The sequence below is a fragment of the Ochotona curzoniae genome, unplaced genomic scaffold, assembly GCF_017591425.1.
Source record: "Ochotona curzoniae isolate NIBS_2020 unplaced genomic scaffold, NIBS_Ocur_1.0 scaffold_3835, whole genome shotgun sequence".
NCBI classification, from domain to species: domain Eukaryota; kingdom Metazoa; phylum Chordata; class Mammalia; order Lagomorpha; family Ochotonidae; genus Ochotona; species Ochotona curzoniae.
The window spans coordinates 12,395,922-12,420,250 of record NW_024467114.1 but is presented as its reverse complement, the minus strand read 5'-3'; the positions used below and the strand labels follow the sequence as shown (position 1 = coordinate 12,420,250).

Sequence of the window (24,329 nt, the reverse complement as noted above, 5' to 3'; positions counted from 1 at the left end):
AAGGAAAAAAAGTAAATACAATGTGAAGTAGTAGTAATAGTACGATACTTCATTGCTTTCACTCCTCTTACACTTTGTCTTCCTCCCATCTCCCACCAGGGTGATGTTGGGCAGAAAGGCTTGCCTGGTCCCCCGGGACCCCCTGGCTATGGATCCCAAGGAATTAAAGTAAGTGAATGTAAATGGGATGGAGGCACGCTGGAGAGAAGGGTCGATCACAGCAAACGTGCCTTTTATGAACTGGATCTAATGTGAGCTTAGCTGTTAAAATGGCAGTCGGCATTCAGAAACATCTCCCAGAAGTGTGAAATGGTGCAAGGATAGTAGTTTCACAAATGGCGAACATTATGTAAAACGCTTGGTGAAAAATGTTACAGTTCTAAGGTCTGCTGTTCTCCTTGGTCTCCAAACCGAAAAGACACTTTATGTCTGTCCCCTGTTTTTCCTCCCTCCCTTACTCATCTGTAACTTCCTTTCATAGGCCGAAGCTTCCCAGTCTTAGCTTAGGGTGGAATACGCTGGAAGGGTTGTGGATAATACTGGTACCCTGCTCGGGAAGAACGACAGAGCAGTCTCCAGAGGTGGCTGGTGCAGTTTGAGGACCATGGCTTGCACAGCCTCTCAGGTGCCCCCTGCTTTGAGTTCTGAGTCTGTGTTGGCATTCACGACCATTCGCATTTTGCATTATTTCTGCCCAGCTACGACAAGGTGATCCCCACATCATGGCAGACAAAAATCTGACATCTAAAAAATACTATCTTGTTTTAATTTCCTTTCCTAGTTCAAATCTGCTGACTTTCAAAAGCAAAGCTGGCTCCTTCGCCTCTCCATCTGTGAAATGGACTGTTACTTTTCTCAGACTTAAGTCTAAGACTTAGTAATTGATATTTGATAGTTGGACAATGGAGATTGACTAGAAAAAAGTAGAAACATTGAGAGCTAGCTCTTTTTGAAATAGAATTTCTTAGTAGGATATAGGAGGAGCTATTTACAAAAACAGTATCTGGAAAATAATAACAACAATAAATTCGCAAAAAATATTCTGAATATAAAAGTCCTGTGTTGACGTACGGAGTGAGTTTAGTGAAGAGCAAAACTTCTGAATCTGTATGAAGACTTCAAGTTATCGCACAGTGTCTAAGGGATTCCTTGGCAGGTGTTTAAAATAGCAGTTGTTCATTAGCTGGGTGTAGGACGGAGAACGTGTTGATAAAACAAGAACAAAGCCAAGTGTAGCGAAGCTGCACTTCCTTAGAAACCACACGGTCCTTATCCTCAGGCCTTAAAACCAGCAGGGAAACGTGCTCAGTGTGAGACTTTGCCTGAGTTTACTTAAGAAATGACCCTACATCAGAACCCTGTTCTTGTCACTGACTTGTGCTGAATGTAACTTGTACCACTGGTTCATTTCCTCCACCTCTTGAAATCCAGCGTTTCTCCCCTGGATTATCTGTGAAATGTTTTCTTATTCACACTGGACTGCTTTGGTTCCCACTGAATGAGTCCTTACTGGCTGGGATTCACAGGGTTGTTGTCCTTTCTGTGCCCTTAACATTATGCCACGTGTCAACTCCATTCTGAGGTGGTGGAGGCGAGCACCACAGGGGAAGAGCCAAATTCAGAGCTGCCACATTGCCAGGCCTCTCAGACATGAGACGAGCTCTTCCCCAATGCAGGGCTGTGGCCTGATGCCACTTGGCAGTGACCCCTGACTCCTGATGCCTTGCTAGAGCCTGGCACTCCAGCTGGCCGAGCGCAGGAGTGATTCCCGCAGGACTCCGCCCCCCTTCCCCGACCCTTGGTTGCTCTCACCCCAAGGGGAGAGAACTGAGATCACACTGGATTTAACTCTGAGTCCTGCTAAAGCTGTCTGACCAGTGAAATTTCATTTCTTAGCTGTGTTTGTTGGCTTACTTCCTACTTCTCAGGGTCAACTGCAGCAGCCAACTTGCTTCTGTGCCCATGCAACTGGAGGTCAAACAGGAATGACTTGATCAGGTTGAACAAGACTCACTGTCATACCTTCTTTACAAAGGTGGGTGGGGTTAGAAAAATGGGGAGGTGGAGGGACTCCTTCCCAGACCCATCCTTGTGAAAGAGGATGTATTTCTGGAAACCCCCTTTTCCATCCTTTCCTGGGACTTCCCAGAGTTGCTGCTGTGGATGAATCAGAAAGAAATTCAACATAGTAGTGTCAAGAAGGCATTTATCTGGAGTTTTAAATGGATGGATTACAATTATAATTTAAAAGAATTACAACTTGGAATGCAAATCTGGTTTGGAAAACACAAACAAACAAAAAAAACCACCACCACTACCAAAACCCCCCAGGAATTCAGATTGTAAAGGGTTGTTAAAGGGAAAGACAAAAGAAGACAAAGAGAATTCCAGGCAGTTTGCACAAGTGGCCTTGCTGGGGAAGCTGGCGGACACAGGCAATCACGGTGGGGTTGGTTGCTGTGACCGTCTCTAGGTCAAAGTGCAGTGGAGTAGACCCAGCTGTGCTTCTAGGATGCTTATGTCGTTAGTAGACATGGTCAGATCTAGATGTTCACACTGCATTGTGGGTAGAGATGTGTAGTAGTTCTCCCTCCACTTTTGGAAGGTGGCTGAAGCAGGTGTCCTGGTGCCTCTGTGGGGCTCAGCTGTTCCTCTGCAGCCCTGCGGGACCCCAGCATGGCCACGCTGACTCTGCGCTGTAGAGGAGCACACCTCCAATGGGGCCTCTCTGCCTTCTCCTAACCCTAAGTGTTGTTCATTGGGTCTGTGAATGGGGAGTGTGGCTCTTTCATCCCTAATGATCTTGGTCTTCCCGCTTCATAGTCTAGGCCAGGAAGTTATTATGGGATACAACCCTTTGTCTCACTGTGAGCATGCCACACTCAGTGCTCTCCTGGGAGTGAACTCCAGAGATGTCAGCAATTCTAAAAGTTCAGTCAGCGGGGGAAGGGATCTTGAAATCTTGAGGGATTTCTTGACATGCCAAGTAGCTCTGTAAAGTTCAACTCTAACAAGATCACCGGAAGGGAGGTGATAAGGTGGTGGATTACTTAGGTGGAAAGCCAAGTTGTTGATGGAGATGGGGGCCTCCCCTCCACTTCACTTCCTGCCAGTTAGGCCCCTCTCTCTCCATCCTTGTGCAAGTCAGTTCCCATGTCCTACTCAGCCCTGACACTCCCTTAGCACTATTTTCTCCAAGAATCAGGAGGTCCTTGCCTGAACAAGGTTCCTGGTAGCCTTCCTGGATTTCAGGACTAGCCTTTGGTCTCACGCGTGCTACTCACATGCCCTTTGTGCCTGTATTTGTTCCCACACCCTGGCTTCACTTCCTTTTATAAGTCTGAATGTGGTTGGTGATCATTTCTGTGTAATTGGGCCGTGATGAGGGCTAGGCCATAGCAGGACACCAGATTGTTTCTAGTGTTGAGAAAAATAGAGCCTTCATGCCAAGCTGGCACATCTGGTGAACTTGATCAACAACCCCCATGTCTGCCCAGCTGACAAGTAGTCACCCGGCTAACAGGTCACTCTGACAGCCACCTGGGACCCTTATAAGGCAGGAGGTTTGGTTCTCATTTCTCCCCTCTTTGTACTGATCCCAGTGGTATAATGCAAAGGAGTCTTGTAACAACACAGACCTTGGCCTGAATCTGGACTGTAGTTTTTCCTAGCTTGTATAGACTTGGGAAGAATCATTTTCCAAGCAATCTCAGGTTACCCATTTTTAGGGTTGTGAAGCTGAAATTTTCCAAAGTGTCTAGTACATGGTATGAGTGTGTAACCAGAACTTGGGCCAAGGAGACAATAGATTCTGAGAACTGGATCTATACCCCAGTTTTTGTTTCTTAGTAATGGCAGTAATAGTAGTGTGTTTTCCTAAAGATGTGAGGAATAATTGATATTAAATGAAATAATATTGCAGTGAGCTTGATATATATCCAATAAATATTTACAATTTTCACACTATTATTCCTTCCAGCTTTGCTTCCCTTTCTTTCATGCTTGTATTTCACAAGCAGAAGCCTTGTAATTCTGTGTAATTCACTGTAGCAGTCAAGTAGTTTACTACTTTAAAACATAATATATTTTTTGCTTAGTTAGTGGAGGCCTGACTTCTCTACCAAATATGAGTGATCTTCAATATGTTTGTGGAAGATATAGGTTATCTTTTAATTCATTTTTTCATCAATTTTTTAAAAGCTTCGTCATAGAATCTCAAAGGTATAAGGCTTCAATTCATGAGAAGTTTGGCTCACGTATCAGCCCAGTGTAGGTGTTGCTTTGTTGGTGGGGTAGTTTTCATCCATACAGAATTTCAGAGAACCTTGGTTTCCACTCGGGGTTCCTCCACCTGCTAGGCATCTTTACTGCTTGTATGTAGCAGCAGAGAGGGAGTGTGTAGGAGAGGCATTCCTGCTTTACTTAACCAGCTAGTTACCATCACTTCTGCCCACACTCTGCCAAGGAGAATTAGTTGTATGGCTCTGTTTAATTGTAAGGAAGGCTGGGAAAGATTGAGTGTGGACCCACCATGGGCTGGTGAAGAACTAGCAATTGCTGTCACACTGGACATAGCTCCTTTTTAGGAAAAATGGAAAACTGCAAGTTCTTTCTCTGAAGTATGTTGGTACTTTGGAAAGAAAGTAGAAAATGTAAGTTGTTGTCCCCATGGCAACTTTCAGACTACTCCATCTTTCTCTTGATACTTTGGGGTACAGTTGTCTGGGCTTGTAAGGAGTTAGTTTAGCCCAGTCATTTCTTTCATCCTATAATAAAAGAAAACTTTGAGGGCCTTGATAATCTTTGTATTCATTTCAAGCAGCATCGAGAGTACTAGTAGCTGATTAAAGAGTAATGTGTGTAAGTGGGCTAAGTGCCAGCAAGCAGCTGAAGAGGGCATAGGGTTCAACAGGACTAGAGTAGCAACAGGAAGTGCCCATTCATGTCTATGGTAAAGCCAGGGCCAGAGGGAGAGGGGTTCATGCCATCTGGCTGGTGAGCTGTGGTTCCAAGATGAGAAAGAGAGAGAATATGAATTTGAAAAAGGAGCAAAGCTGGCTTGAAGAGCCTGATTTCAGGAGATAAAGAGGGGATAGCAGTTAGCATCTTATGGCAGTAAAGGAAGTGCTGGAGTCATAGGGGCTGCTGCCTTGGACACCTGGGATGGTGGGTGGGTCCCATGTGAGTGCTGCTACATGGTGGCTTCTCTCTCCAAAGCCCTCTGGCTTAGGGATTCAGGACAGAGCCCAGAATTACATAATGTCATATGACAATGTTAACTTTAAGGCGGTAATGAACGTATGTGTGCATACAGATACACACTAATATCATGGCTTCCTAGAATTTAAATTGAACATTTTCTTTCCTTTTCTTGACTGCAAATACAACAGCATCAAAATATGAAACAAAGCTAACTTTGGCAAGAATTCAGTCACTACTCTTGATTTGAACACACTTCACCCATTACGTAGACACGCCAAGTCGAATAGTAGCATAGTGTGTATGCTTTATTCCAGAAGCTGCCTCTAAGCTAACGTTTGATACTTAGCTCTTGTAATTTCCAAGTGCACGCACAGTTGCTGTACATAAAAAGAGTCACTGAAGCCATGTGAGAGATTTCAACTTTTAAAACTTGGCGTTTCGTGGTAGCACCTGCCACAATGACCATGGCAGAGGAGGCTGTGACTGAAGGCTGATTATGCCAAGTGCACACACCAGTTTCAACAAGAACACATCTCTGTGTTCTTATGCCTCTTGTTATATTTAAATCATTAGCAATTACATGGGTTACCAATGAAAGCCCCAAGTGCTGAGTCTGTGCCGCTATGTGCCCAGGCTTCACCTAGCAGGGACTGGCTGCATCTGTTAAGGGGACTGGCTGGAATGCCATTTGTATTTCTCACTTTCATTTTCCTTCTTTTAAGTCAGTTTCTCGTGGTCCTCCTCTCTGCATAACTCTGACTTCCAAATTGAAAATAGAGTGCATCTTTATAAAAATGTATTTTTCACTTTGTATTTGAAAGAGATATAGAGAGCTCTGGAAAGCAGCAGGTGGCACCTCAGACATTTGAGTCCCTGCACCCAAGCGGGGATCTGCGCTGGAATTTCTAACTCCTAGCTTCATTCTGGAAGAGCACTGGCTAGTGAATCAGTAAACAGATCTGTCTCTCCCTCTCCCATCCCGCCTCCCTCCCGTCGTCCTTCTCCCCGCCCCATCTCCTTGCTCTCTGTCACTCTTTCATAGAAATAGCCAGTTCCCAAAATCAGAGTTGGAATGAAAACTTGAGATTCTCAATTTAGTGTGGAGCAAATCACCACTATTGGCAGCATTTACTTCTTGCCTTCTTACCCTGAGCACTGTTTTCTGCCGTGACCAGTAACTGTCACAAAATTTCTTCATTTCCACCACATTCCTTACAGTGCAATGAATCTAAGAGGAAAAACACATTTTGACATGGTATTTACCCAAGTAAATACAAGATCCTACTTTAAGGTTTTACTGTGGTTTCCTCAATTCCCAAAGGAAAGTAAAAGTGAGTCCTGAGTTGGTAATAAAGACATTGTGGTGATACAGTATTTTTAGTTAAATATCAAAGGTTAGAAATGTGTATGAAAAGTGGCAATTGGGTGACCATGTACTACACTGATTCATCATCATAAGAAGTATTAACTTTAGTAAGCATATAGGGGGCTAAATTAGTGTTTTTTAAAGCATTTTTTTATTGGAAAGGTAGATTTACAGAGAGGAGAGACACAGACAAAGCTCTTCCATCTGCTGGCTCATTCCCCATATGGCTGCAACAGCCAGAGCTCAGCCAATCCGAAGCCAGGAGCCAAAAGCTTCTTCCTGGTCTCTCACATGGATCCAAGGTCCCAAGGACTTGGACATTGTCTACTGTTTTCCCCGGCCACAAGCAGGGAGCTGAATCAGAAGTGGGGCAGCCAAGACATGAACCAGTGCCCATATTGGATGCCGTGCTTGGAGGTGGAAGATTAGCCAGTTGAACCATTGTGCTGGCCCCATATATTAATCTTTTTCTTTCCATTTTATTGGTGTAGTTCTTCCCTTCTGTGTCCCCTCCTCCCACTCCTATGTGTATAATATTAAAAAAAATGTAGATACAATGTATTTATTCTCTTTCATTCCTAAAACAGGTGGTGTCCATATAAAGCCAAGTCTGGTGAAAGCCATGGAGAAATGACTCGTGGCTGCTGCAACCATATTTATATCCTATGAATTTCACTGCCAAAAATACATACAAGGCTTTTTATCTTTCTTCCCTTTACAAATGGTTGCTTAGAAATTAAAATACCAGAACAGGTGGTCTTCTTAAGAAGTTTATGAAAACACAATTCTGTATAGACTTCAGTTTTTTTTTTTTACCCTAATGTACTTTCTTTTAATTTCATTTTTCCCTAAACTCTTTGGAGATGCTCTTGCAAGGGTCCCCCTTCTCCTTTTAGCTAGATGCCAAGTATCTCTTTGAATTAGTCCTTTGAACTCCTGGAGTGAGGTAGGGGCACAGGCAGGACATTCAAAGGAAGAAAATTATGAGTCTGTTATCAAGAGCCTATGCTTGGATTTCAGTTTTTGAGCAATGGAATAAGTTCATACTTCTAATTCTGTTTCCATGAGCCTTTTGTTTATGCTGTTGTATCACACTGTCTAAATTGGGGGTGTTGTATTCGGGTCTCATCATCCTCTAAGAGAGGTGGTAGGAGACTCAAGCATGGAGGTGACAGTGTCCTGAGCTCACCAGAGCCACCCTGTCCCCTGGCCTTCTGGAGGAGACCGTGTGTTCAGTAGTAAGCATATCAGGTTCAATTTCAGAATGAAGGAAATGACTACCTTGAGCCTTTCAACAGTGAACGTCACCTAGGATTTTAATTTGCATGTTGAAATTAATTGACACTAAACATGTGAATTACATAAAGACAGAAGATCTAAAAAGCGGCTCAGTCAGAATCTCAGGGCAGGATTGGGTGGATGTTTGCAAGTCCAGCTGGATTTAGGATTTACAGCAGGATCTGCAGATCTATAGCCTTTGGGCAAGGGCTGTAATCACAGTGCACTGCACACACAGTGGGAGGTTTGTCACATCCTTTCCGGTCCATTTCCTTGAAGGACATACTCTTGTGAAATTGAAAGCTTTGCGTCAAATCATTGAGGAAGAACCCCACAATCTAAGCTGATTTTTATAGCATGTACAAACTTCTTTGGAACTTTATAGTTGTTGATTTTTTTGTTACTCTCTGTACCTTTCCTTGTCTACTTTCAGTAACAAGTGTGGGGAAATGAAGTAAATGACCCAGTTATAGTAACTCAGGGTACCCTTAACCAAGGATTATAAAAGTTGATAAGTATTTGTCAATGGCAGTCCTGGTCTCTTGCGTGGATGGCGGGAATCCAAGTGCTTGAGCCGTGCTAGGACCTGTATCAACAGGAAGCTAGAATTGGGAGCAAAGTTTGAACTTGGAGCCAACCACTCCAATGTGAATGTGGGAGTGGCATCTTAAACACCAGACCAAAAGCCTGCCTGCCCTTGTTTTAATTAAAATCACTTATATTTACTTTATCAGCTTCCTGGTTCAAAATAATTTGCAACAATTTAATTCCATTTACCCATCCTGCTGGGTAATCCGTATTTTAATCAATTTTGACAATCAATATTTTAACAATTACAGTCATGGTATGCTTGGATTCGTTCATTTGTTGACTCTTTAATCCATCCTGCACCTCAGATTGGAACCATTCTCCTCCCTCAAGTCGCATGCTTTGGATATCCTAGACGATTTAGAAAGTTTTAGAATGTGTCTTGGTGAAGTTTTCAGCAGCAATTTCTCTCCATTTTTATTTGCCTGAAAAATATCTATGTGTATTTGTTCCCTCAATATATTCTTGAAGTGTGTTTTATGAGGGTAGGACTCTGGGTACATATTGTTTTCCTCTCAGTGTATGGAACATTTTCCTGTCATTTGGCCTCCCTCCTTTCTCTTGAGAAGTCACCTGAGAAAAATCTTTTTGTTTCATGGCAATGTGTTTATTCTTAGTGGCTTTTGAGGATTTTCTATTTCTTCTTCTTCTTTTTTTTTGGGTTTTTGTTTTTTTTTTTTTTTTTTGGTGTTGTTTGTTTTTGATCACACTGAATACAGAGAAAGAGAATGTATTTGTTTCAAATGAACACACTAGGACTGTTTTGCTGTTGGTTCTTCTATATGCTCAATGTGTTCTGCCATGATAGAGTATATATTCAGCAAATTCTCAATGAATCCAAGCTCAATTCTACTTTAAATGACTCATATTATCTATATTCAATCTATTACTAATATGGATTTCTCAGAGTACGCTGAATGCTGAGGGAGCCATCTGGTAAACCAGGAAAAAAACTAAGATGCCAAGAGGAAAGGAGTTGCTGGTCATGTCCTTGATCTTTCAAGTTAAAAAAAAAATGATTTTTTAATTACCTTTCCTACCTGATACAGATCCATTCTGCAACATTCTGCAGGGCCTGGCGTCTTGCTTTTGTGTTCCTGGGAATGAAAATATATTCAGTTAGAGTGAATATTTTTCAGTGACCTTGTAGCAAATTCAAGAAGTTTTGTGACTCTAAAATGAAAACAGTGTACAAATGTATTAAGTCAAAATCCTTCATCATTATGTAAAGTTAAGAAAATCTCCCTCTCCCCTTCAGCACCGCCCTATAGAGGGCGTCACTGCAGCTTGGGCTGTGGTTCCCATTGTCTCTCTACATGTACAACACAGTACCTTTTTACATCATTTTAGATCTCGTTTTCTCGTTGATTTAAAGGTTAGCACAGATAACCTTTAAATCAACGTGTGAGTTGTATTATATTTTTAAGTGATTGCACAGTAGTCTGTGGCTTAATTGTAACATTATACATATGCGTTTCCCTACTCTAAACGTTGCTGGAGAGAACTTGCTGGATTTCCTCACACCGCACTGATATTTCCATTTCATTAGTGTTTGAAAGGCTTCTGCTGTAGTTGTAATTGGTAGATTTTTCTTCCTTAAGTGGCACTGCAATCTGCCTACTTTGCCAATTTTCCTGCTGCTGTTAGTCCTTGGATATGGTTTTCTACTTCGCTCTGAGTCTTTATAAAAATTTGTGAACACAATTTTATAATATATATGTACATACATATGTATATGCACAAATATATTATATATTTACTTCTTTTCCCAATAGAAGCTTCACTGGTTCACAACTCAACTTTCTTTAAAATTCAGCCTTGAAGACCATGACCTTGTGGGCCTGTTCATAGTTTCTCTTTGTTTCTCACCCCAGATACGCTTTCTGGCATGTATGCCTCTGTGGTTTAGTGAGGGCAGTGACTTGGTTGTCATCAAATGGTTTCGAGGAAAATCTCAAAGGGATATGTAGGGAACATCAGGAGAGAACTTTGTGTAGATGAGTCAGCTTTGGCTCCCTACTCCCTCTCTCCTGAGTTGTCAGAAATATTTCTTGTGACAGGTGGAAGCCACGAGAAAGGAAGACAGGGCATACAAATGAATGAAGTTGGGATTCTCTCTGGGACATGTTGATCATAGGACTTCATAAATGCTATTTCTTTAATCCTTATGAGATTAAGTGGGCCTCAGGCAAGGAAGTTTTGCTGGGAAGGCTACTGCTAGTCCTTTCCATGCTGTTTATTCTTGGTATCCAGCAATCACTTTATATAATGCTATTATCTTTCCATTGCTGTAATGCTTTTGACAGGTAATAGAATTATCGGGGCAATGAAGATGCATGGGACCCCGTAATCACATCTTGCATGTTGTGGCCTTTTCTGTTCCTATCAGTGGTGCCTCAGGAATTTCTATGTGAAAGAGGCAGCAACTGCAGTGTCTGGATGGCTGGGGAGCTGACCTGGAAGGTGTGCTGGCTTTGCAGGCCCTCTGCAGGCAGTAGGCTGAAGGTCAGGGGTGATGCTGAAAGGGACCAAAGGGGCAGTCTGCTCTCTGACCCACTCTCTGATGCATTATATAGCAGCCTATTGACAGGCAGATGTGACTCAAATGTCGCACTGGAACATTCTTTTGATACTCATATGATTAAGCATGCAACATGTGAGGTAAACCAGTTCCCTTTCCCCCAGGATCAAACAGTGATGATAAAGCAAACATCATTTTGTTTTTATCAGCCATCACACCTATAGGATGACAGTTGAGGTACTTCTGTCTTGACAGCTGGTGCTGTGACCTTCCGCTTGCATAGAAAACAGCCAGCTGTACTTTTCTGTTCATCAATAAATATACACCAGACTCTCGTTGTACATCTCCTGTTGGTATTTCTGAAGTTTATGGTCACTGAAGCTAGTTAACTCTTATTAGAATCTTCCCTGTGACCATATGCTCAAACACTCATGGCTTGTATCTTTTGGAGACTTGGAAGGATGAAGTGTATAGATCATACATATTGTTTGCCTTTTTCCCATTGCTTTCCCTTTCTGCTTCCTATCCTGGAGGACTTGGATAAGGGAAAGGGCATTAGCTTTAGGAAGTACTAGTTAATTGTTGGGGGGAGATCAGGTGCTTTGCTAGCCTGGTTTCATTATTGGTTCAAAATCATTAATTGAATCTCTTTTGCACCAGGCCCTGGGATAGACTTTTAGAGATGTGTACATGTCTAATATAGGACCATGACGTAGGGACAAACCAGAAGCGTTATCTGGCTAAACTGAGGTTAAGATGTGATGAAACGTGTTGGAAACACAGAGGCAGATTGGAGAAAGATCATTGTAGCCAGACTAGAGACCCCTTGAATCCTTCCAGCCAGCAAGGATGCCCAAACCTCTCTTCCAACATCACCTAGGAATATGTTGGAAATGTAGGTTCTTGGGGTCTACCTGTTTCTGGTTAAACAGCAGCTCTCAGGATAAGCCCAGTAGCTCCTATTTTAACAGTTGTGGCAGATATTTCTGATGAACATTAAAGTTTGAAAATTACCAACTACTGGGAGGAAATCCTATAAGGGCTTATTTACAGTTTTATTAAGATATGACTTATTATACCATATGTAACTCACCATCTAAAATATGCAGTTCAGTTACTTTTAGCATTTTTTACAGATTCATAGGATTATCACTATAACTTAATTTTAGGACCTTTTAATTGTCCCCCAAAGAAACCCTGTACCACTAGGCAACTCTTTTGCATTCCTTCCCACTTGACCCTTGCATCTTGGCAACCACTTATCCGTTTTTACTTTGTCTCATTAGCTCTGCCTATTCTGGACATTTTTTATAAATGAAGTCACACCGTATGTGGTCTTTTTTGATTAGCTTCTTTCATACAGTAATAAATATTATCAAGTGTTACCTATGTGATACCAAAATGTCATTGCTCTTTATGGCCAAATAATATTGCACTGTATGGATATACTGCATTTGGTTATGCCCACAGATGGGCTATTTATGCTTGTGACTATCACAAATAGTGATGCTAAGAACTTGCCTGGGTCAACGATTGTGTGGACAGATGTTTTCATTTATTTTGAGTATGTGGACAGGCACAGATATAGCATTTTGGTGTTATAGGTTAGACTCATACTTGATCCCACTCAGCCTCCATGTCCATCACAAACTCGTTAGCTACTGTTCCCTTCTTACGTGGCAGTGTGAAGGAGCAGGTGAACTGTCTAGGTGGAGATCTCCCTCTCTTCTTGGATTCTCATGGTCTCCTCTGGATCTCCTCCTCCAAGCCCACCTTTAAGGACCTCTATTATAGACAAATGTGAACTGAAGACATGGATCAAGAAACCTGTGATGTGGCCACACATGAGGACAAATTTAGAAAAGAGGGATGAGCTAACTCAATTCCTAACCTCAGTGACTCATGGCCTTCTTGCAATAATCTTCAAATACACTGCAGAGGCAAAGTAAGTGTGACATGAAATGTTTTCCATTGTGCTTTCTCTCCAGGAGAGAATGAAGTCCTAGCAGGAGATCATTTCCCGGAGTCACTTCCCTGTAAAACTATACCACCTGCATGATGCCCATAGCTCCTCATTTTAATGTCACAGTTTTTACCTTGTGACACTTGAAGTAGAAGGGCTTTCTGAGCCAGATTTCTTTTGATAACTCAGTGCAAAGTGTGCTATCTTCTGGTCTGAATTTCCATGAGTAGGAAGGAAGATAACATATCTGTGTGTTTCTCCTGTGGTTGTGTAAGAAGTCACCGCAAGTTCGCTGGCTTGGTACAGCTCATATTTGTTCTCAGAGTTCTGGAGCCACAGAGTCTGCCATGGATCCTACAGTCAGCATGAAGAGGGCTCAGGGGAAGCTCCAGGGAAGCATCCACCTCCCAGCTCAGTGCCTGGAATCAAAGCTCTTACGGCCTTTGGCTCAAGGAACCTTCATCTAAGTTCACAGTCATTGGCTTACATCCTTTTTTTTGCTGACTCAAAATCATCCTGTTGCTATCTTTTGACCTCTTCCCTTTTGTGGTGAAATCTCCCTCTACTTCCATCTAATAAGAGATTATCTTAGGGTGAAGGTGGTGTTTGGACATTGAGAAAGTGAACCAGTCGATGGGAGATTTCTGTCTTTCAAGCAAAATTTAAAAAAATAATAGTAATACTGTGAGTGCAGTTTGGACCTGCCCAGATCATCCAGGCTCATGTTCTTGGATCAAGATTGTCAACTTAGTTGTACGTGAGAACACCCTGTCCTTAGAAACAAACATTTCCCAATTCTAGAGTCAGGACCTGCATGCCCTTGGGACCATTATTCAGCCCAGTCTGCCATTAAATCAGCAGGAAGGCAGCTTTCCCATTGTGATTACCTCAGGACTCATTCTGGTCTCCTAATGGATTAGATTATGAAGAAGAATAATTTGAAAAGCATGCAACACTTCATGGAATGTGCCCATGCAACAAACTTGTGGGGATTGAATGTCACACTAGGAGGCCCCACTTCCTGTTGCTGGGGGAGCAGCTGGTTTCCGTTGTCTTTACACCCTTGTAGCTCTGCTGACAAGGCCTTGCAGTCAGCAGAATGCTCCCCAAAGGCATCATGATGGTTTTGTAGTTGTGAGAACCCCCCTCACCTGCTACATTCAGCGGCCTCAGAGGCTGGTGTCATAGGCGCTGTTAGTAAAGTGACCCTGGCTTCAGCCCCAGCTTCTAGGCTCAGCGAACCTGGTTGCAAGCTCCTCCTTCAGTAGACTCCTAGAGTAAGTTCTCTGCTGGCGTATCTCCATGGATACCACATCACTGTGTTTCCAACATGGATACCCAAAGTTTATCATGGAATTTGCTGTGTACTAACCTGAGAGGTACCTAGGCACGTATGGGATTGGTGAGGCTAAACAGGATGGAGTTTAGGATGCATGGTCTCTAAGCAGCTTCTACCAAGTGATGACCAATGTCTACACAGACAGGACCCTGATCTAGGTAGGAGCCTCCAATGGCAGGTGGACAAGGAGATCTGAAGCTAAGTAGGACAGTAGGCTGTGATACCTCACTGCTGTGATGAAACACATGCTTCCAGGCAGGTGCAGGTGATGCAGAGGATGTGGCTGGGGTGAGGGCAGATCAGGTAAGGTTTCTTGGGTGCATTGGAGGACTGACACTCGCTCACAGACTGGATGAGCATGTTCAGGAAGCACAGAGGGCAGAGCAGTGAACTCCAAGCCGGGGAAGCCTTTTCCTGTCACCTGAAAGGGAATTGAATGAGGCACAGCCACGAATGAGAAGTAGGTGCTGCTGAGAAAGATTTCTGTATCTGATGGACGTGGCTCTGAGGTGACTAGAAGGTGGAAAGTTCTTGAAAGTAGATATAAAATTTAGCCTGGAGCTTAGAAATAAAGGTGAGACTGGAAGCTAGAGAATTGTGGATTAGCCCTATAGTCTCTTTGCCTGAAATCATTGACATGGGAGGATTGCTAAGGATCAGACAAATGAAAAAAATCAGAGCCTGGTTTTACCCCTGAAAGGGTTCAGAGGGCACCGAAAGAGGCATCAGAGAAATAATAATAGAAAATACAAAATACAAGCCGAACCTCCAAATCATGAGAACCCCGAGGGAGAGCCAGGAGGCCACATGCGCAGACCGCAGGTAGCCGCTTTCCAGATGTCCTTGTTGCTAGCGCAGTCACCGGCTCTAGAACTGACCCTGCCTCCCAGTGCTTACCACTGGTACAGGCAAAAGCTGTGTGAGCAGGACAAGTGTCTATGAGGGAGTGAGTGAGCTGATTAAGTCCCACAAGACATGGTGCTTTTTGTACTTGGTATTCACAAAATATGTAATGTTGGGAATTAAGATGAGCAATCTTTTAAGATTTTTTTTTATTTGAAATATTTATGTAGAGCAGAGACTGAGAGAGAAAGAGAGAGATCTTCCATCCACTAGTTCACTCCTCAAATGGCTACAACAGCCAGAGCTGAACTGTTCCAAAGCTGGGAGCCAGGAGCTTCTTCCAGGTTTCCCACATGGAGTGCAGAGTCCAAGGACTTGGGACATCCTTCTCTGCTTTCCCAGGCCATAAGCAGGGATTGGAAGTGAAATAGCTGAGATATGAACTTGCATTTGTATAGGACTCCTGCACCACCGTGCTGGTGTCCTGAGCAATTTGATTATCAGGAGACAGGATGAAATTCTATGAAGTGGATAGAAAGCAGGTTCCTGAGAAGCAATCTGACGGTTCAGTTAAGTGGCCTGACTGTTGCTGGGACTGTACATACTCATCTGCTATTTGTTCAGTCACGTTGTTGTCTGTTGGTAGAAAGGGAAGCACAGGTTCAACTTTCAAGAAAATGAAGGTCAGGGGAGGGAGGAAATGAGGACATGGCATCTCCAAGTTGGGAACATTTGGCTGTTACTGTTGTGAGTTGAGCTAGGTCAATCTGAATAGTTACAATTTCTTGCATTCTTTCTGATGCGATGGCTCTTTCAATGGCCTCTGTCCATGAGAGCCACCTGCTTCTAGACTATCTTGCTTCACTTAAAACCGGTTTCCAGCAGAGTTCTATTTCTAGCTGTTTGTTAACAAGAGGCATGACAGCACATGCTGAATGATCAGAGTCCCAATTCTACATGTTTTCAAGCACTGTAAGGAGTGCTTTGTGTAAAATGCTCACTGTGGGGCAAATGCAAAGAGTCTCATGACAGGACAAATTCACCTTCTAGCTGGAAGGGATTCTTCATTAGGGCTTGCAGGTGGGAGGTACCTGCTCTGATGGGCACTATAGAGTAGGGGTGCTATACTGAAGTAATTTGGCTGGTGGACTCTTCTGATGCTTTTACGTCAGTCATACAAGCAGTGAGGTCCCTGTGCAATATTTCTAGCTACCATATGTCTTGAGTACCTTTCATCTCACCAAAGATAAATTATTTTTTATTATCCTTCTGGAGAAAATTCAGCTAGCTGTAGCTGAAGTACATACAACATTTCTAGCTACCATATGTCTTTAATACTACTTACTTTGCAGAACATAATTTATTCTTTATTTCCCCTTGGAGAGACTCCACACAGCAATCCTCGAAGCAAATGAACTACTATCATCGTACAGTCATGTGTTGCGTAACGATGGGGAGATATTCTAAGAAATGTGTCGTTAGGTAGTTTCCTCACTGCGCAAACATCATAGTATACACTTACGTAAACCTAGATGACACAGAGCGATCACTTGACGTGGGCTCTTGGAGCAGTTGAAAGTACGCTCTGAAACGATGGTAAAGAGAATAGTAACTGCAGAAACCGATGACTCGTCATTGGCTGTACGTAATCGTACGTGTTCTGTTTGTGTGACTGACAGCGCACAGTGTGTTTGCGTCAGTGTTACCACAGACGCAGGAAGGAATTTTTAGGAATTTTTCAGCTCCCTTATAATCTCAATAGACCACTCACTATTGTGTATTCAGTCCATCATGACCAAAAGGTCACACCCAACACTTGATTGCATTGCAGCAGTTAGGTTAGCATTCTTAGAGTGCAAATTAGCTCACCCGGACACGCATTTGTGATATTTTCTCAACAGAAGGATGTTAAGGTAAAATCATGTTAACTTTTTTTGCAGTGAGCAGGAAGTCATCACTGTAGGCTGAATAGTGATTCCCAAAGATGTCCACGTGCTTTCGCTCCTAAACGTGTGAGAACTACCTTCCATGGCAGAAGGCTTGTGATCCACAAGAATAGCCTGGATTATCTGGGTGGCCCCGCAAGGCAGCGACAGGCAAGAAGGGGAAGAAGGGTCCTGGAGAGGAGCCAAGGAGGTGATGGAGTGGAGGAAGGCAGGGTAAGGCTGCAGGCTACAGGCAGGCTACAGGCAGGGTAAGGCAGCTGCTGGGAGCTCACCTGGGTTGAAGAAGCAAACTTCCTAACCTGTGGGACTCCAATCCTGTCAACACCTTGACTTTGGTCAATACACCTGAGTTTAGACTTTCAAGTTCCAGAGCTGTAAGAGGATAAATGAGTATTTGTTTGCATCCCGTCAACCTGAGGTAATCGATTACGGCAGTCACAGGGGATGGATATAGTTATCAGTATTCATGCCAGCATCAGCTCTGTCAGCTTCTGGAAGCTTCCATGGGGGCTATCCCACAAACCTTTGTTGCACACAGCTGATTGGTCTCAGGTTATTTACAAAGGCTCTGTACTGAGGGTCATGGAGAGAAGCTAAAGTTCAAGTAGTGCCAGCATTAAACAGCTTTCAGGAGCTGACCCTGAATCTGTGAAGAGCCAGTCCCTTCTTCTTACTGGACGCGAGGGAACTGGTTACCATTTCAACGGAAATCAAATAGAAGGTAGGTGTATTTTTGTTCCGGTAAGTCCTTTTGAGGCAATTCTGGCCTGGTTCAGGATGAGCCAGCCATACTCCAGTATTAGCCTTCCTGATAGCTAAGTTACTCATTGGTTCAGTTCCTAAACCAAACACACTGATTTATTGAACAAGGATTGGCTGTGTTGGTCCTCATTAGAGAATTTTAACTCCTTAAATGGGACAGGCAGTTCGAAGCATTCAGTTCCACAGAGAAAACATGTGTGTTGGGAGGGACTGCAGCTTTGCATCTGGGGAAGCAGAAGATGGCTTAGGACGTGGTTGTGATGTTAGCATCCAAAGTGGCGTGCCAGAATTAATTATGAAAGCCAGGGTTTTACGATTTACACACTTGCTCACCGGGTTATTATAGAAATCCAGCAAGAACATTCACAGAGGCACAAAAATTGTGAGAACCTGAAAGGAATCAATGCTCAAGTGGCAGACGGTTGGGTGGACCTGGACGTACATGGGTGAGCTCCTATTGAGATGGATGACTTTGTACCCCAAAGCCTTTGAGAAAGTGCGTTTTCATTCTCAAATGAAATGGCTGTGCCCATAACGCAGAAAATAATTCCTGTTAATACAAATACTTCCTGGATTCCAGGCCAAACACTCTGCACGCAGGTCACCGAGTACTGGCTGCTCTGCCTTTGCACACTAAATCAACAGCTTGGTATAATACTGACTGCCTTATTTAAGCTGGCACAAGGCCTTCACTCTGACCTTTAAAATTTGCAACTCCCTGGGACCCTAATTAGCAACACCATAATCACCATCAGAAAGGATGAAAGGCAAACAGGAAGGGAAGCAGAGGGATTTTATTATTTTTTTAATTCACGATGTTTTGGGTTACACTGTGAATGAATGGCTAATGATTTGGACTCTAAATATTATGATACAGTTGTATCCCAGCAAAGAAAATTCTGGCAGTTGGTAGAACATCTCCTCAATTCAGGGCTTCTACATCAAGTATCGTGGACCCTGGAAGGTTTCAGCTGGCTCACAGCTGAGGGAGGGTAGCCAGGAGATTCATTTATTTTCCATCTGGGACAGGCTCTGTGTGCTTTCTCAAACAGGACTGCAAATCTCCACGGAGGAGAGACCCAAGCTTGTCCTGGAGCCGGGAAACCTTGGCTTTGGACACCTTTTATGCTAATAGTCTTTAGGCTCTTCTTGGAGCAAGAAATGGAAAACAAGGAAGAAAGCAATTCAATATAATGCAAATATTAGAAAGATTGATAAGTAAAATGTAATGTCGCCAAGTGTGCTCACTCCGTTGAACCTGCCTTCGAGCTACATTGATATTTAAATACCTTCCCCTTCCGCCTGTCTGTGTGACACAGTGGGTACTGAGATCCTAGAATATCTCATTTCTTTTCTACCTTTAGTAAAAGAATTTCTAACTACCCTTTGGTCAGTATGAAATCCGCATCTCTTAGAAAGCAGTAACATAAAAATGTGTAACTACCTCTGAAATGATGGAGAAAATTTGAGAATTGTGACCCTCCCCGCCCCCAAACAAGAAGAAAAAAATGATATTTGGAGAATAATTTTTCTGATTTGCTGCCCTGGGCAGACTTTGTTTTAACTCTGTCGAAATAAAAGTCACAGCTTGCTAGTCCATAATCAGAACCTGGCTGAGGAATTGGCTGGGGTCATGTAGGCCCATACTGCCACTGGTTTAAAAGGTTCGAGTGAAATTGATATGGGTGAAAGTGCTAGGCAATGTCAAGGTTTGAATGTCTCCTGACTGCAAGCAGTGAACCTGTCTCTAGGGAGGAAGGAATCCCCACTTGGGGCTTGGTTGTAGATTTCTTTCTTAGCTCCAGTGTGCCAGAATGCTGGGGAGACATTTGTGATTGTGCATTCCTGTGTTTCGGCTGCTGCGGGCTTGCTAGATGGCATCTTTGTGGGACCTTCTGGCGTATTTGTTCATTCTGTCACTCATTTTAGAAATTAATTTAGTGTTAACTTTAATTTTGAGAGCTTCTGTGAGAATAACCTGCTGTTGTTGATGAGCTGTTGATCCACAGTGTTTTGTCCTAGCATCCCACATAGACACAAGGGGGTTTCTACCTCCAGACATTCCCCAACAAGGAAAGCTTTCTCAGACTCTTGGGGGGCTCCCAGTCTGTCTCTGGAGAGTCGGAAAGGGCTCCCATGCCTGCACCTCCTGAGGGCACTCTCTGAATGCCCCTTACCTTCACCAGGCATGCAGGCACTGCATCTGTGTGTGCTGAGAGAATCCTGTGTTCCCATAGATGCTGGGTCAGCTGCTTAACCTCTAACTGCAGTTCTGTAAAGAAGTTTGTACCGGTTGTAGCCTCGTAGATTAGTCAGCATTTTTTCCTTTTTGGCTAGGGAGTGAGGATAATATGTTTTTTCCCCTACTTTTCTACTCTCAGTAGAAACCAGATATTCATTTAACATTTTTTTGATCATCTCTGAATTTGATTATTTTTCCTACTACAATTTATTAAGAAAATGTTTGGAGGGGTATGGGAATCCTGTTGTTTCCTGACATATAAGTAATGCCAAACAGCAACAAATCCGTGCATCTCTTGCTCATTGCCCTTGGCAGTGTCTCCTTCAGAGAGTAAACCCTCATCTGAAGCCTCCAAAGTCATCACGTTTTGGGGGTGAGGGTGGCAGTAGAATGTCATGATGCAGTGATTAAGAAGCAAGTTTGGGAATGAGGATTTAATTATGCTTCTCAGGAGACAGGTCCTTGCTTGCAATTACTTCTGACACTGAAATAATCATTTATCATTTTCTAGAGACTTCTAATGAAAGCGATCTGACCGGCTTGCAGTCGCTTGTGCCAAGCTGGGGCATGGATTGACTTGCTTGCTTGCTTACTAAAAGCCATGCAGCATATTCTGAAAGTTATGGGATGCTTTCAAGTATTTTGAAGGGAAGCTGGTGTTTACAAAGGAAGAAAGAATTAGCTTATTCCAAGGAAGTCTAGCTTCCTAGAACAGCTCAGTGTGTTAGTTACTCTCTTGAAGATGTTTAATATTGTGAAGTAATGCCAACTGAATTCCTGACCCTGGAGTGGATCCTCACATGGTAATGGGCTTCACAGATGTTTTTTCCCCCTCAGGGCATGGAGGTGAAGCCGCAATAGCTGTTAACTTTGTTAGGAAATTGTATCATTTCTTCAAAGCAGCTATTTAGTCATAAACAGTGATGGGATTTCTTCTTTATTGCTGATGGAGGAGTCGGAAATGTTGCAAAGGAAATTATTCTGAACAATTATTAGCAGGATATGGGCTCTTTCTGGTCTCACTTTGTCTAAATATAGACTTCTTAGTGGTGCCTCATTGTTTCACAGTCCTAGCTGCTTTGTCTGCCGTTTGGGGTCAGGATAGATTCTACAGTAGATTCTTTTCTGTGGTCTCTGTATGCGTGAGCATCAGTGTCCAATACACTGGACCAGGAGCCTTCCTGGCCCCCTGAATTCACATAATAGTGGCCACCCAAAGCTACCTGTCTAGCAGATATCTTGTTGAAGGAAGATAACCCTTTATTTACCTCCACAAAAAGCCTGAGAGAATATCTTTCTAGGGATATTTGGGCTGTGTTTTCTTTTCAGTTAGAGGATGGTAGAACACAGCCATGTCCAAGTTCTTGGTCCCAGCCTGTGGAGTGGCCTCTGCATCTGTGTGCAGGAGGGACCCTCCTACTCTCACTGAAGCTGTAGAAGCGTTTTGAGCTGAGCACGTTTACGCTTACAGAGTTCTGAGATGATCTGTCTGGGTTGGGCATATATTCCTGCAAATTCCTCTTCATAATACCTGTGCTAGGGGCACTGCATTTGCAAACCTAGCAGGCCTGTCTCCTTTCCTTGCTTCTTCAAAACCCATCCTGGAGTCTACCTATTGGTTTAATGTTTTGGATAGATTTAACTGGACAGAACCCCGATCAAGGTTCTAGACCTCCTAATGTCACCAAGTATCCTTTTAGGAAAAATTATTCTCTTTTGAGTGTGAACTGAAGAAGCAAGACAATCTCTCCATGTGACCTATTACTGTCTAATCAAATAACCAAGGAAGCTTGCTCTCTTCAGGATCTGTCTGTACAAGGCTCCCCACCCCGGCCATTGTTGCTCAGCAACACAAGGACACCTCCAGTGGGTCCCCAGTGTACAGCTGGAGCCTACCTGATACCAAGATGAAAACACATTCACAATATGTTCTCTATGCTGTGGCCATTGTACGGAAGCTGTTTAAGTCCCTGCTGCTCAGTAGGCAAGACTGTAACCCCATACTTGTGACCATTTGGAAACTCAGCACAGCAGAAGACAAGAACGTTAGAATTCTGCCAGTCTGCTCTGTGATGTGAAATTAGAGCGGGGTTCATGAAGAATGGAGCACTTCAGTTCAACTTGAACAAAGCTTGCTTATTTTCACTTTATTTTGTACTCTTCCCTACTTATTTTGTTATCAGGACTATCCTCTAGGGAGTTATACAAGTGTACAAGCATATGTGTATGAAAGAAAACTCATAGATGCATTCTTTAATCTTTGTGGGGCATCATGGTTTGATATGTGCATACACTGTATAATATAAAATTATACAATAACTATCTCCTTGCATGTGTAACAATTCCTTATGGTAAAAACATTAGAACTCCTATCTTTGAGTTTTTAAAATAGAGTTACAAGCAATATATCAATATTACCTATGGTAACCCTAATGTATAATAGAAACCTGAAACTTCTAACCCTTATCTAATGACTATTTTCTATTCATTCATCAATCTTTATCCCCTCTTCCAACTTCCCTTTCCTCTTTTACCACTGATAACTACCATTGCATTTTTAACCTTTTTTAAAAAAAATTTACTTACTAGATTTGAAAGTCAAAGTTACTGAGAGAGAGAGAAAATCTTCCATCTGCTGGTTCACTCCCCAAAAAGGATGCAATGACCAGAGCTGGAACAGTCTGAAACCAGGAACCAGGAGCTCCAGGGTCTGTCACATGAGTGCAGAAGCCCAAGGCTTTGTACCATCACTTAGTGCTTTCCCAGGCTGTCAGCATGAAACCAGATTATAAGTGAAGCAGCCAACAGTGCCTTTATGGGCTACTGGCACCACTGAGGAAATTAGCCTACTATGCCACTGTGGCAGCCTCAGAACTACCTTTTGTAAAAAACACTGTTAGGAATTTTCACCATTAATCCAAAATGCCAGATGGCAGCACGTCACACAGATGGTATTTATTCCAGCAGGAGAGGTGGCCATGGGGAAGGGAGGGAAAGCAGAGCAGAGGACAATGACTGTAGGAAGGGAGCGTGGGAAGAGAGAGATAAGGAGAGAGAGATCTCCTCCATAGTGACGGGAGGAGGCTCCAAGGGAGGCTGGCAGGAGAGCAGAGAGAGCATGGGGGGAGGGGGTGATGGGGAGAGGGGGAGAAGGAGGAAAGAAAAAGAGAGAGGTGAGAGGCCACGTCCTCTGTGCATAGGGATGGCTGTCAGGAACACAGGGCCATGAGGGATTGGTGGATTGGACCATCAGGCACGATGCCATGTGGCTACAGTGGATTGGATTCGTGGAGAGCAGTGTTACAGCAGGTTGGCAGAGAACAAAATTGGGCACGGAACTAAAGAGCACGAGACTTACAGAAATGAAACCGAAATTTTAGTGGAACCGGAGCAGACATCCAAAATGGTGCCGAGTCTAAACTGGCAGAGATCTTATCAATCTCCGGGGCTGATGTTTGGGTCACTCCTCACAGCCACTGCACCTGACACAGACGGTGTGGTGCAGACCTGTTCCTGCTTGTGCTATTGCACTCATCCATCTCCAGCTCCATCTATGAAGCATTGTTCTCAATAAATGTCTGTCAATGGGATAATGAGTTGTAGTAACAGCTTGCAATCTGTTAAGGTAGGAATGTTGACAGCACAGTAAGAGACAAAGGCTGTACAACAAGGTCTTCACTCCTAACCCAGATTTAGTTGCTGGACATTTGTTAACCATTGAGTATATGTTGAGATGTGTGTCTCAAGGCACAGTGTTATTACACAGTTTTGAAGCTGTAAGTATGTTCTGACCCCGAGAAAATTCTGAGATACCTTGGGGATTAATGGGAAAATCTTTTCTCATGTCCTTTGTAGGGGGAACAAGGACCTCAAGGCCTTCCAGGGCCAAAAGGCACCATGGGCTTTGGCCTCCAAGGCCAGAAGGTAAGAATTTTAGGATTTTAGAGAAATTAAGGTTTAAAATCTTAATAACTTTAACCTCAGGAGATCTTGTGTGTGTGTGAGTGTGTGTGTGTTGCTTTGCCTTAATTTTAAAAGGAAGAGAATCTCTTTGAAATGGGATGTTTACATATTTTATATCTATACCCAATGTCAATTTATAAATGTTCTTTTTCTTCACTGTTAAAAGCCAGTGAATAAAGGACTGCACCATTACCACACACCATGTGGGAGACACCAAATAGCCCACAAATCCGCTAAATTATGCAGTAACTCAATTTCCTGAAGGCAATGAGCTGATCAGAAAGTACCTCAAGGTCTCTTGATTTTTGGACTTCTG

General features: G+C 43.1%; 1 protein-coding gene across 1 annotated transcript in view; it reads left to right on the top strand.

The window, feature by feature from the left end:
* The window catches only part of COL28A1 (collagen type XXVIII alpha 1 chain), a 130,606-nt gene that overhangs the window by 90,191 nt on the left and 16,086 nt on the right, over positions 1–24,329 (top strand). Inside the window, exons 27-28 of the mRNA XM_040964512.1 lie at positions 100–168; positions 23,906–23,974. Coding sequence (XP_040820446.1) covers positions 100–168; positions 23,906–23,974 — 138 coding nt within the window. The remainder of the gene's footprint in view (positions 1–99; positions 169–23,905; positions 23,975–24,329) is intronic.